Raw genomic sequence first — 14,689 nt, 5'->3', positions numbered from 1 at the left:
GCATACCAGATAACTTTGTTAACCTTTGGCTTCCTAGTTGTGCTTCCTCTTAGTGGAGGAGACCAGTTTGTTCACCCTATTCACAAAAGACAGTTGCTGCCTTGCAGACAAGGAGACTTCTTTGGAGATGCCACAGCAGAAAATTAAACCTGGCTGGAATTTCCAAAGGTTGAAAGTGTTAGAGGAGAGAAATGGGTGATTCAGTAGAATTGCAAAGGGCTGTAGTCCTGAAACAATTTTGATGCTACGTTCTAAGCTATGGAGAAAACATGAGGAAACTCAAGAGTCTGTCTCAGAGGCCATACAGGCCAGTCGAGACATCCTTGCATACAACTGTCTGGGGGACAAGTTCTGGCATGAGGTCAGAAGTCTAGACCAGGTCAAATCACTTTATCCCCCTGGATGCCCCCAAATACCAATATGAAATGATCTGCAGGGTTAAGGTGCTCTTCAATCACCCTGCAAATATCTTCTTCCGACTGTGCTTGGACTTACACTAGCTTCCACTGTCCTCAATAACCAATGAATCAAATGTGTCCAGAACACAGTAAACACCACAGGACATTGCCCTTGCAGCCTTCTTCACCCAGAACAGCCCAGGGCTTAATTGCTGCAAAGAGTGCAACTCTTCTCAGTTGTCATTCTTACTGGCATTCTTACTGACTGTTCCCACCCACACCAGAGCCCACTCCTTGGATGGCACAATATAATCTGTCTTGCAAATCATCACACTGGGAGTGCCATAGCCAAGCCTAGTGCTTTCTCATAGCCTGTGACCCAGTTGGTCTATAGCACATAGAGTATCTGCACTGAACTAAACTAAGCAAGGAATTTTTTCCTTTGTTTGCTTTTTATCTTGAATCAAAAACCATTGTGAAAGCAGGAGGAGAGAAATCAAGTTAATGATACCTTTCCATGTACACAACACATACACATGTCTGAAAATCTGAACAGTTGCCACAGCTTCATTAGATCATAAATGCTGGATGAAAATTTACATCACTGGTTTAATATCAATTATTTAAAGGAAAGAGATCAGACAGAATGCTTCTGTTCATTGAGATACAAATTTTATTATTTGAATTACAGAACATGATTTGTTGCTGAGGAAAATCTTTTCTTTGTTTGAGATCCTTCACCTTTTGACATGCAAATAATACAATTTCTGCACTTTTTTCAGTTGTTGATAGTCTCCAGTGAAAAAAGTAGTATATATTTCTTCCTCACAAGGAAGACTATGTTTTCAAAATTGCATTTTCAGGCAGGGAAATTTCATCCCTTTATGCAGGAATTTTTAAAGCCCTTGGCAATACCTTCATCTGAAGTTAGACAAGAATGAAACATCCCACAGATGTGCTAACACCCAAGAGTTTAGCTAACATTGTGAAGCTGTTTTGTAGCAACAAAGTTTCACCAAATTTAAGTTTAAATTCCTGAGCTTGGAGCTTAGATTCAAAGGTCTGATACTGCAAAAGAACATAGCCGATTCACATTCCGGTATTTTTCCTGCCCTAAGAAGAGGATTTTCACAGCTATACACCAGTTACCTATGAAAATATGGAAATTAAATATTAAAAGCAAGTAATTATATGATGTTGCATGTTGATTATCTCACATAAGAATCTAGGACTGCAGCTATAAATCCTAATTGCTTTTTTGTCTGAGTGATTTAGTGCCAAAAGTGAGTTCAGCAATCAGATTTAAAAAAAAAAAAAAAGGAAAGAAAAAAAGCAGCATTATGAGAACAGTTTCTCACTGAAGAGAACAAAGTCCTTAACTTAGGACTTTTCCCATTGCCAGCAAAACAAATGTTCTCCCTTTTCTAGAAGTAAATGCCAATATCACCTACCTTAAACCACGGAAGACTTAGAAATTACATCTTAAATATCTACAAAGATCTGAACAGTTTTCATGGTTTTCCTGGAATACGGACAATTCCAAATACTGCAGAGAATCTTACTGCCTAACCACTGAGAGCATCTAATGACCCAACAGGAAAAATGGCAAGAATTAAAGGCACACATTCAGAGACAGAAGGACTCACAATTAAACAGAACAAGGACTGCACATTTTCCTGATGTGTGATATGCTGCCTGCAGGAACAAGTATCAAACCCTAGACTTCAACATTTCCCTATTGCCAAAAAAGGGACAAGGAAGTCCAGAGCATTTCTTACTGCGCCATAGGGGCTCACTGATGCAACAAGATGTTAACATTCTTCTGCCACCAAAGCTTTAATCACATAATGGCCCTTCTGCTTTTGTACTTTGCAAACAGAAAAAACTCAACAAAACTCTTTGTCTCACACTCAGATAAATCACAGAAGAAACTGTGCTTCGGCTGAACTCATCAACTACGTTAGTGAAAGCACAATAACAATAACAAGGAATTAAACCCTGAAACCAGGAAATTAATTATATTGCTGTCAGAATTTGGATAATGCATAGTAAACGAGATTGAGAACATACAGTGTAAGGTGTGGCAGAGAAAAAATACTTAATATCTGCTTATTGAGAAAACAGTTGACCTCATCTTGTTCAATGAGAGAGCTGAGGTTCCTAGAAGCATAAACGTATGACCATGCCTTAAGCACTGTGCCATAATCTTTACACAGCACCCAACAGGGTCATTATGACTGTAGAGACAACCTTAATTCTTCTAGCATTTGAATTTTCCATTTGCCACTCTTCCATACTTCTCATGCAGATTTCATGCTCAATTTGGAGAGCAGGAATCCTTATCAATATAATAAAACTTCTGCTTTATTCCTCATAGCACATAAGGCTAGTCAATGACAAACTGGGCCACACTGAGTATACAATGGCTACTGAAGCTGTTCATGCTCCATCTCAAGCATCACCTAAATTCAAACATAAATTCTGTCTTGAAGCCAAGCCATTTGGACAGAGGATCACGCTTATATCCTTTTTGGTTGAAACACACCATTGTGAGGATGGTCTTGAACTCTTGCTGCTTTTCAGGATGGGTTGAGCAACACCAACACTCTAAAGCACATGTAAGACTTGCAGGAAGCCAAACTACAGGCATTGTCTCACTAGCAGAAGAGAGAGGTAGAGTGCGTAAAAGACTGTGTCAAAAATTTGTCTCAACATTGTTGAAACAGCGGGCCACCACCCAAGCAATGGCTTCCCATTATCTCGCAAGGCAACTCCTGTTGTCTTGCAAACCTGAATGCAGAGCTGGTTCAGAGAAATCTAGCCCAGTAATGGATCACCCGGTAATGGGCATGCATATCACCACCAGGTGAGGGGTGCGGCTAGGAAAACCAGCTCTCGAAATACAATGAAAACAACCAACATAAAAAGGGAAACATTTTTTCAACGGAAGACTTCTAGACTTAGACATAGACTTCGACACTTCTGCTACACTTCAAGACTTCAACACTTCTACACTTCACTACTCTTCACTTCATTCATTCAACGGAATACACATTCGCCGGAATACACATCCACAGAACTGACATCCAGAGGACCAATACCGGACGGATCGTTCCCCCATCGAGCGAACTGAACTGTCGGGACGCCGCAGCTCTGTGGTGGTAGCTATTACAACCGAAACTCTTTTCCCTCTTTCCTTCCTTTCTCTCCTTTCTCTTTCATTTACAAACTTCTTGTCGGGTTAATAAAGCTACCTGGCTCTTGACTCCGTTTTGAGTCTTAATTTTGTTCCCGAGAAAATGAACAAAACCACGCTCCGGTGTGTGAGAGGTTGGTCCAGCCGTCCCTAGCCGCCCAGACTCGTCTGAGGTCAGCTAGAATGCAAGGGGGCCTTCCTCTCGTCCGAAATCGGAATGTGACAGAGTGTTAATTACAGAGTATGTACTAGGGCTCTCTCAGGACTGGATTCTACCACAGTGATGTAAATAATTAATTACATAAATAAATAACTATGGATCATTACACGAAGAAAGTAATTAGCTTTTGCTGGTGAGGTATGCAGGTATATAACACAAGTTCATATGTTTATAGAAGGCAGTATTCCATCCAAGAGAAACAAGATGGCTGCTCTAGCCCAGTAAGCTGACACTACTTGGTGTTAGCAAGGTAACAGGGATATTAGCTATCCACAGCCCCACCACCATGGTGCTGGCAACAGGCACTGGCCTACCAAACCCAAGGGCAGTGAAGGCCTCTTGGCAGTCTTGCCTGTGCTGGCCAGGTGTGGCACCTCTTCACAGAGACAGCTGTGGTAGGGCCCAGAAGACCTGTGAGGCAGTAGGTTTGAGATCAAGCCCAGATCAGACCAGAAAGCAAGTCGCATATGTGCACCTTTGGGTAGAAGGAAAGTGGAGTACACCCCAGCTATGTTCCTTACATTCTTTCAATCAAATTTCAGTATCAGATGCTGGACTTCAATATTGAGTAGGAGCTGCCAGACAATTGGTGGTCCACTTATTTCAAAATGTCATGTTCAAATGTCATCCTTAAAAATTAATGTCCAAATGAAAATGCCGCCTATATTTTTAGAAAAAAAAAATACTTGATTGCTGCACAATTCATTCTACCCTTTCCTTAAGTCATTTCTATGCCCAGCTGCAACGCTGGGCTCAGGGCATATGTAACTCAATTTAACAGATTGGATTTAAAACCTGAAGTTAGCACATGCTGGAACGTATCTGTGACATCTGTCATCCTTCTTTTCAAACTCTGACATAGCTCCCACATTTCCTGAAGTCCTAAATAAGAGAGTGTATTCATTACACTTGTTGAAGAGCCAGGAAAAAAAGTCCAAAACAAAAAACATGATGAGCCTGTCCTTTCTGTAGGCCTCATCTACCATATTAACTGACTGCTGAAGCCATGATTCCCTAGTCTGTTTCCCTGACATCCTGCAAGCTGCACTAAGGGAGTAACTTTCTGAGTGAGAAATAAGCAAATATCGTTGAGGAGATCTCTAATACTTAATACTTATGTGATTTAATTCATATCTGCTAACTACAACTTGTGTTGTAGAATCTCTACTTCTGTTTTCTCCTTCTCTGTATTTCTGCTGTTACTAGAGGTGGCAAAGAAATTAATATAATTTCTAAATAAACAAGTAATGGAGGAAATGATCCTTCCCTTTTTTCTATTCCTTCAACATTTGTTTCACATTTTGAGCCACCAATTCACAATACTTGTATATCATCAAATCCATCTTTTTGTCAGGACAAAGTAATCTCCCTCTTTCATGGAACTCTCCATCTTAAAAAAAAATACAGGTCCTTTCTACAGCTTTATCCATCTTCCCTGATTCTGCAGAAAACAGCTTAATCTTTCAAATGGATGCTACCTGGGATTATCCACAGGAGAAAGAAAACCACAGGGAACTGAGATCCTGTGTTTTCATAAACTGGATGCACTCCCCAAAGCATGACTTCCTGTTGCTAATCTCAAAGGTAACCAACCACATCACTAGAAAACTGCTATCCAGAGCTTTGACTGAGGCCAGGTAACATTCCTACAAGCATCCCTGTTTACTCTCTCTTCAGAGCCAACCCTCTGCTATATCATTCAGGAGTCAATGCATTTCCAAGAGACTTCACCACCCAGTACTCAGCCTGACTCAGCAAAGTCTAGGTAGCTGACGTTATCCCAGGGAAATCCCCACTGGCTGGATATTTCATTCAAGCTCAGGCTGTATGTATCCTACTCATGAATGTGCAAATTTTAGTGTAGATCACCTTGGATTTGTAACAGAGGGCATCTCAGATTTCTTAAATGCTTTTACAGCAGTTTGGCCAACAGCAAGAAAAATGCAACCACCATCTACCTCTGGGAACACTTCAGTGGTCTAGAAGAAGAGACAGCTACCAGGGAAAAGAAGTCATAAGCCCATCTGCCTGCACCTCAGAAATTCATTACTCTTTTTCTCTCATGTTTAATGCAGATCTATGTCACTGCTTAGAAACAGTTGCACCTGTAAATATACATTAAACATATATTGCACACATTTATATGTTTATATTAATATATTACAATATCTAGATATATATTGATTAAATACATTATAAAACCAACAAATTTTGACCAGATAGGGGTTCTGAATTTGTTTGTCTGGTAACTAATACCCTCTTCATATAAATACCTTTCTCTGGCAGTGTCACAGATAGACTCTTTACAAGGTGCACTATGCCACTAGAACAATTCATCCATGCTTCCCTCCTGAATCATAAGGATTGGGTCAGAAGTTCGGCCCAGTGCAGACACAGTTTTGTTTATGGACAGTGACTCTCAGCTCTGCAATAAGACTTTGAAGCTTTTTCACAAACATGTACTTAATGGCCAGTTAATATTGCTCTCTTTTACCAAGTAGGACTTGCCATTCTGTCTGCAGGTATTTTCTAATGCTCTTTGGCATGTGATGTCAACACACAGGCCTTCGTCTTCAGAAACCCCTCCTCCAACTATTACCCACATTTCTTTCCAAGTTATCTGAGCTCCAGGACCTCTTACTATAAAACTAAGTTATTTTAAAGAGAAAATTTTGATGTAGTCTTGAGAGCGAGGCAGCAAAACTGCTTTCTCCCTCCACACATCAATCCTTAAAAGCTAAGGTACGGTAACAATGGGTTCAGCTAGCTTAAATTAAGCTCATTGCTCTAGTAAAGGTTTGTTTAGTACATTTCTTTTCAGTCTTATTCTGAATTCTCACAATTACTAGTTTCCTTTTCACATCAAATTGTATCATTACAAGAATCAACTTAAGTAGAAGACAGTGCTTCCCAATGGTTAAGTCCTTCAGATAAAGGAAACTCTCTTTCAGATTAATCTCCTGTGAGTAGTGGAATGAAATAAATATGGAAATGGAATATTAAATGAAATAAATATGGAATAAATATGAAAAGCAGAGTAGATTTGTCCCATTTAATCTGTCAACACAAAGAAAGTCTTGGAAGCAATACAGAAGATATTTGGACTGTATCTCTCAGAAACACACTGAATTATGACCCTTCTCACAAACCATAAATGCAAGCTTGGAAAGCACCCACATAGGGACAGAGAAACCTCTAATTTTTAAAACAATGTGAGCATTTAAGAGATTATAAGAAAAATAGGCATTCTTCTCACCTTACCTTCACTCTCTCTTTCAATTTTGCAGGGCTTTTCCATGTGAGAGGTGTGTCTCAACAGGGACAGAGCTCGAGGGACAGGGCACAGGATTAGAAAGTTCAGTGTGGCAAAGTAATTACCCAGCTCTATCCAGCTGCTCAGGGAAATGGTCACAAATCAGCTGAAAACAGTAGTTCTCCACCGAGCATTATAAGCTGCCAAGTGTGTGCTGAAAGCTTACCTTGTCTCGAATCCCTTGTCTCATAACTTCTCTTTCAGCCTCCATCTTGGCATATTTGGCTTTCCTCTCTTCCTCTTCTTGCCTGAGGGCTTCCTGTCGTTCCTCTTCTTTCTTGGCAGCATCTGGGTCTTTCTCCTCATCTCCACCCAGCATCTTCCCCATGTCTTTAGTAGCACCTAGACAAAGAACAAGAGAAAGTAATCCCTGTCAGAAAGTGAGAAAACCACCATGATGCCAACTCTCTCCTTTCCCCCGTTCAGGACCTTCTTCCACTCCCCCTGCCTCTGGAAAGGCTTCTCTTTCCACTGAGGAGGAGGTGCACTCCCCACAGAGGCAGGAGATGGGCAAAGCACCCAGCCTGACCAGGTGGGTTACCTCGTACTGGAGGAAGAAACATGGCAGCAAGGGGAACAGACTACATCTGTAGACTTGCACAATGGCAGCACAATTGTTTTGCAGTCCTGAAGGGTGCAAGCTGCCATGTGCACAATGTTTTCACTCCATCAGCTTAGTCAGGTGACTGAAAATTTATTTTGGAGGGTCTTTAATGTAATAAACTGTGAACTGTTTGTTCATCAAACCTTGTCAGAACAAGAAAGTTACATGAAATATGCAAGGTCGGCCACAGGCATCCCACTATGTAAACACGGCATGCAGGACTGCGAAAGGAGGCGGGGGGGCTCATGAAGATGAAGGGTATAAAACCAGTAACTTTCTAACCATATAGTTTGAAGAAGCAATTAGTGGGAGGGGGAAGTCTGTTTTCATGAGGAGTGAGAAACAGTCTCACATTATCTCGAGGGAGTGCTTAATCCTTAAGCAAGGATTCGAAAATAGGATGGCATCCATCCCATAAATCTCCTTTCTCAAGGAAAACGGGTCGTTAACAAGGACATGAATCGGCCCAGACTGATAAGGTCACTGCCAAGTTGTAGGATCAGCACATTCCAGGCAAAGGTGAAAAGTACACCATGAAGAAGACCTACGGCCTTCCTCCCAAAAGACCCCCGAAGACCCTCGCCCACAATTCCTGGGAGAATTTGCGCAAGCGCTAAGGACTGATAAGCTAATTAACATACGAAGCTAAAGTAGGCGGGTTTAGGTAATGAATATGTATAAGCGTAAACGAAATATTAATTGTTTTACTGTATAAGAATGGGACGGTTTGCTACCTCCGTGCACGCCGTTGGCGGAGCAGGAGACCCCCGGCCGCCCAGCGCTGTTTTGCTTACTGGTTGCTTGCTTTAATAAACCAAATTTTTAATTGGCCAATCTCTGTCATTTAATTGGACAAAGAGGACAGATAAACTATGACATTTAATATAACAGGCAGGTGATACAAACAGAAAGAAATTACACCAGAGCTAGGAAAGGAATTTGAAATCTCAATTGCAGGGATGAGTAATCACAGTCTTAATTGTTGCCAGAAATTACATATCCTGTGACAGGTAGGAGCACACAGCAAACATTTGGAGTTCTTGATGATTTCTAGGCTCCTACCATGGATCAGAAAGAAGCAGCATCTCTGCATGTCTTTTATCTACCCTTGGACAACACTGCCTCTAATGCTTAGTATGTAGGTTGGATCCTGGATTTGCCCAGTCCTCTTTCTACCCCTGCACACACATTGCTCTCAAATTTTCAACCCCTTTGTGCTTCTGAGCCAGCTCTTTGTTACTGTGCAAAGCCTTTGCATAGCCATGCAAATGGGATGGCTTCTTGCATTTCCCTCTGTCCCCACAAGGCTGCATAAAGGCCATTTACCCTGTATTTTAGAGGAACTTTCATTTGCAAATGACTGACAATCATCCACCTGGGGAGGAAAGCAACGGCTGGGGAAAGGCACAGGGCATTTACGGTGATTCATCATCGGGGCACCAGAGGGGCGCAGGAGGATCAAGCCTGGTTACATGGATGAAGTTAAGACACATATCCTTTGGGATTTGTGTTGGATTTTGCCTGGAGCAGGAAAACACCCCGCATCATTTACTAAAAAAAAAGGTACCTTCACCTTAGAAGAACTCTGCAGGTGGCTGGTTACTGACCTTAGTTCCTGAGTCAGGACAGCTCCAGATTGGCTCCTGGCTGGCTGGAATTTAACTCAGTTAATCTGAGACAGCCTTGTTCTAACAAACGCTCACATGCGCATACATGTATACATATTTAACATCCCTTGCCTCGCATAAGGCAAAGCTATCTGCCTTTTAAAGCTTTACTGCGCATAAATCATTGATGACCAATGCAGTAACACTTTTAATTTCTGGATTCTCCTCAACAAATATTTCCACTGACGATCAAACTGATTTAAGTTCAACACTCCACAAAGTTTATATCTTTTTAAGCTTCTCTCCACCTAGAGCTACCCAGTGTAATATGCTAGCTACTTATGAAGCAGAATTCAGCAGCAGAAAGATTTTTTTCCCCTCTAAGCAGTACTTCTAGGTTATCATTACAGAATCACAGAATCACAGAATTATTATCAAGATTGGAAAAGACCTAAAAGATCATCCAGTCCAACCATCACCAATACTTCTCAGCTAAATCATATCCCTCAACACAACATCCAAACGTTTCTTGAACACACCCATGGTCGGTGACTCCACCACCTCCCTGGGCAGTGCATTCCAGTGTCTGACTACCCTTTCCGAGAAGTAATACTAAGTTATAACGTCAGCTCAGCTCATCATGTAAGGAATGTAATTGCATAGACTTCTTTTTCTTTTATCTCTTAGACAAGACCAAGATTTTGACTACATTAGGCATTGGATTTTCAGCTAATCAGCACACAGGGCACCTACAAGAACAACAATGTAGATTCAAGATCCTCACAGACTCTCTTAATTCATTTCTGATTTCAAAGTCACCTTCTAAATGTGTGGAATGCTACAGTGTGCTATTGCTGTTAAGCAATTACAAGGAAATGTACTATGAGAAGCAAAATTTTATACTACATTTTAACTCCAAGCTCTAGTGTTACTTTTGGTATAGGAAAGCTTTTTTTTCCTGTCTCACTTGTTCTTCATCCTAAACTTTAGGTTTTGTTGTTAACATTCCCTGGTTAACAGCTTCTGGTTGAGCAGTGGAAGCTCCAGAGAATTCATTTGCATGTAACTGAGATACTGCAGTTACAGGTACAAGCAGAAGGAAAGAGCAGAAGTTCTGTCCTCAAGCCTGCTTTTGAAGCTTCCAAGGAAACACAGGGGAAGGACATGCTAAATCTGTTCATATCATAAGCTTGGATCTTTTTGTCTTCTTTCACATCCCAACCATAACATCTACCTTGGCATAAAGAGACGAGAGAGAATGCCAAAGTAATCACTAACCAGTAAGTAGCTTCAATCAACATTATTTTCAACATCTCTAGACAAGGCCACAGGAAGAACATAGAAATAGCTAAAATTACAGAACAACATGTGCAAACTGTCACCTTCCTGGCTATAATAAACAGCCTTACCCTTGAAGGATAAAAAATTTCCATAAGAGCAAGCATCTCAGAGGTGGTTTTTTTAGAAGACAAGTGGCATGGCAAACATTCCAAACTAATAGTCACTCCCTTGATCCATATGGGCTAAAGAACTAGGCAATTAGATGTTAAGACACATACTATGAGCACACTCAGATACTTTCATGGGAGATTCACTGGTTTAAGTTGTCATCAGCTGTCTGAAAAACAGTGACTCTGTTGTCAGGGAACATGTGAGAGACACTCCTCAGTGAAACAGCTGGAAAGCAGGTCAGTTGTCTGGAAAGCAGTTTTGCAGTAAAGGCTTTGGGGTCCTGGTGGACAACAAGCTGACCATGAGCCAGCAATGTGTCCTTGCAGCAAAGAATGTCAACAGCCTCCTGGCTCCAGCTGCATTACGAGAAGTGTAGCCAGCAGGTTGAAGGAGGTGAGCCTTCCTCTCTACTGAGCCCTAGTGAGACAAAATTTGGAGTGATGTGCCCAGCTCTGGGCTCCCAGATACAATAGAAATATAGAGCTACTGGAACAAGCCAGCAAAGGGCCATGAAGATGATTAGGAGACTCAAGGATCTCTCATACAAGGAGAGGCTGAGTGAGCTGAGTCTGTCTAGCCTGGAGAAGAGAAGGTTCAGGGGGGGTCTCAGTAGTGTGCGTAAATACCTGATGAAAAGGAATGAGGAAGAGGGAGCCAGACTCTTCTACTGGATGACTTACAGAGAAAGAGATTAATAGGAGCATCTTGGGCATTCTTAATCAAGCAAAGGATGATGGAAATTTGCACACACCATTGACTCAGGTACGGTAATTAAGTGAAATCAGAAGACTTTCTTTTGCAAAAATCTCATTTCATATTGCAGACATACAGCACTCCACACCTGTCTTTCAAGAGGGCTGTATACATGAGTGCTTAGATCTCAGAGGATGTTGCAGAAGTTCCCCATCTCAATCACCTCAATCACAGGTGTCAGAGGAAGCAGTGAGAGGTTTACCTAAAACAGGCATGCCCTGCGGAAATTTTGAAGGTGGTTTTTTGGTAGTACTATTTATGGCTAAGCCATATTTAGATTGTAGGGACAGGACAACGGATGTCTTAGAGCTAATCACAGAGCACTGTCCTGGAGCAGAAATGGGTCACTCATTTTTGTAGCATCACTTCAGAACCAGAACCTTGGTCTGTGTTTACAGTGTAACGCCAAAAAACTCTCAAGCCTTGCCATTCCCTGCACCTTTTTCAGAAGAGGGTCCTGAACAAGCAAGCATTTGCTCTGACTGTCCATGTTTAGACAAAGAAGCTTTTATTTTACTGTCTCTGGGAACCTTTGCTACAGCCATTCCCTCTCCTCAGACTCAGCTTTCTCTGCCTCTATTTAATTTCAATCTTTCTGTCTCTCCCTCTGTCTCCAGCCAGCCTAACTGCATTGCTCAGAGGTTTTCCTGTAGGAAAACAAACTGGTAAGTTGTGCAAACTCTGTGCAAAGGTACTTGAAATATTTAATTATATTTGGAGGTATTTGGAACTCCAGCTTTCAGAGACAAATGCCTCTTCTCACCATTTCCCTTACATACCTCAAGGCAGACTTTAAAGGCTGATGTTGAAAGGTCTTTTTCAAACTTGGTACAAATCCACGTGGAGGCACATAGAACTTTCCAGGAATGACTTTTCCTGCATTTTTCTGAGATAGCAGTGCAAAACACATGCAAAAGTAATGTTTCACTCTGCAGATTGGTAATGAAGCCCCAACCCAAATGAGGTAGATAGCTGTGTTCACAGAACATAATGATTTTCCTTCTTTACGAACTGCCAGAGAGTTTCCTTTGGCAGACAAAAGAAAGTATGCTTTTTAGAGCAAGACCCTGCCAGCCCCATCAGCATAATTTCTTTGGCCAAAATCTTAATCTCTTTGTTTTTTCCTCTGTGAAGTCTCCATCTCATCCCAGACATAGTTTCTCTCTAGCTGTATAGAGCAGTACAGTACTTGCACACAAACCAACATCTCATCTCAATGGCACTTGTGCATTTGTGCAACAAATGGATGTCATAAGTCACTCTTCTATTTTACCTTTCCAGCTTACAAGTATCAATTCATGTATTTAAATAAACTCTTCAGTTCATATATGATTTCTTCCTTTGCATTGGTGCTAAGTACTTTTTATACTACTTTAACTAGAACGATAAAATTGCCTATGCAACACATGTAGAGAAATCATTTTCAGATGACATCTGTCTGATCAGATATCAGACTCACAGTGACACTATCCTGGACATATAAAGCTGTCTTTCTTTTTTCATAGAATCATGCAATTGTTTAGGTTGGAAAAGACCTTTAAGATCATAAAGTTCAACCATAAACCTAACACTGCCAAGTCCCAAAAAACCATGCCCCCAAGTGCCATGTCTACACATCTTTTAAATACCTCCAGGGATGGTAACTCAACTACTTCCCTGGGCAGCCTGTGCCGGTACTTGACAACCCTTTTGGTGAAGAAATTTTCTTAATACTCAGTCTAAACCTCCTCTGCCGCAACTTGAGGCTGTGTCCTCTTGTCCTATTCACTTGCTACTTGAGAAAAGAGACCAACATACCCCTTGCTACAACCTCCTTTCAGGTGACTGTAGAGCACTATAGGGTCACCCTTCAGCATCCTTTTCTCCAGACTGAACAACTTCAGTTCCCTCAGCTGCTCCTCATAAAACTTGTTCTCCAGACCCTTCTCCGGCTTCATTGCCCTTCTTTGAACATGCTCCAGCACCTCAATGTCTTTCTTGTACTGAGGGGCCCAAAGCTGAACACAGTATTCGAGGCGCAGCCTTCCCAGTGCAAAGTACAGGGGAATGATCACTTCCCTGCTCCTGGCCATGCTGTTCCTGATGCAAGCCAGGATGCTGTTGGCCTTCTTGACCACCTCAGTACACTCTCCTGGCTCATATTCAGCCAGCTGTTGGCCAACACTCCGAGGTCCTTTTCCACTGGGCAGTTTTCCAGCCACTCTTCCCCAAGCCTGTAGCATTGCATGGGGTTGTTGTGACCCAAGTGCAGGATCCAGCACTTAGCCTTGTTATTTGTGTTTGGTTTGTTTTTTTTTTTAAATTGCCAGTCACAATTTTCATTTCATGACAAACTAGAAACAGCCACTAGGCTAATATGCATCTGTTCTTCAGAATGACCCAATAGGGCTTTTTCAGGTTGCATTTTATAACCAATTTGTGAAAGATGTCAAACACTGTTGGTGGCTTGTCAGCAGTATCACATCTGTATGCATCAGAGTCACTGTTCTTCTTACCTCTTACTATGCTGTGCACGTTCAATTTAGTATACTTAATATCTCCGAGGAGTGAAATGTTCACTTCAGTTGATTCATTAGTTTGCAAATCTCCTCTGCTGTAAAATAATAGGCACAGTTCCTAGTGAAATAGTTTACATTCCCTGATGGACTTTAATTCATTCTCTTTCTGCTCTGTGACCTCTCATGAAGCCTACAAGGCAGCATGAACAGTTATTTTCTGATATAGGAGTGTATTGTAGGCTAAACAGCTATTAATATCATAAGATTACACCATTTCAAGTCAAGAACTACAAGATCATGGTACATGATCAGATAATTAAGATGAACATACAATGCAAATGTGGGAAGACAGAAGCTTTGGGAAGGTTATTGTCTACCTCTGAGCTGTGGGTAAGATTTTGCACCAGAAAGAAACCTAAAGCTAGTAGAGTTCATAGAATCATAGAATCATAGAATGGTTAGGGTTGGAAGGGACCTTCAAAGGTCATCTAGTCCAACCCCCCTGCAAGAAGCAGGGACATCCCCAACTAGATCAGGTTGCTCAGAGCCTCATCCAGCCTGGCCTTGAACGTTTCCAGGGATGGGGCATCCACCACCTCTCTGGGCGACCTGTTCCAGTGTTCTATAACTCGCATCGTAAAAAATTTT

The 14,689-nt window shown here is 41.5% G+C and overlaps 1 protein-coding gene across 1 annotated transcript in view; it reads right to left on the bottom strand.

Moving 5' to 3' along the window:
* The window catches only part of CPLX1 (complexin 1), a 103,751-nt gene that overhangs the window by 32,718 nt on the left and 56,344 nt on the right, over positions 1 to 14,689 (bottom strand). The window contains exon 3 of the mRNA XM_086770117.1: positions 7,294 to 7,469. Within this exon, the coding sequence (XP_086626243.1) occupies positions 7,294 to 7,469 (176 nt within the window). The remainder of the gene's footprint in view (positions 1 to 7,293; positions 7,470 to 14,689) is intronic.

This window comes from Chlamydotis macqueenii, chromosome Z, assembly GCF_036417535.1.
Source record: "Chlamydotis macqueenii isolate bChlMac1 chromosome Z, bChlMac1.mat, whole genome shotgun sequence".
NCBI classification, from domain to species: domain Eukaryota; kingdom Metazoa; phylum Chordata; class Aves; order Otidiformes; family Otididae; genus Chlamydotis; species Chlamydotis macqueenii.
The sequence above is the reverse complement of the archived record's forward strand: the minus strand, read 5'-3'. Positions and strand labels throughout refer to the sequence as shown.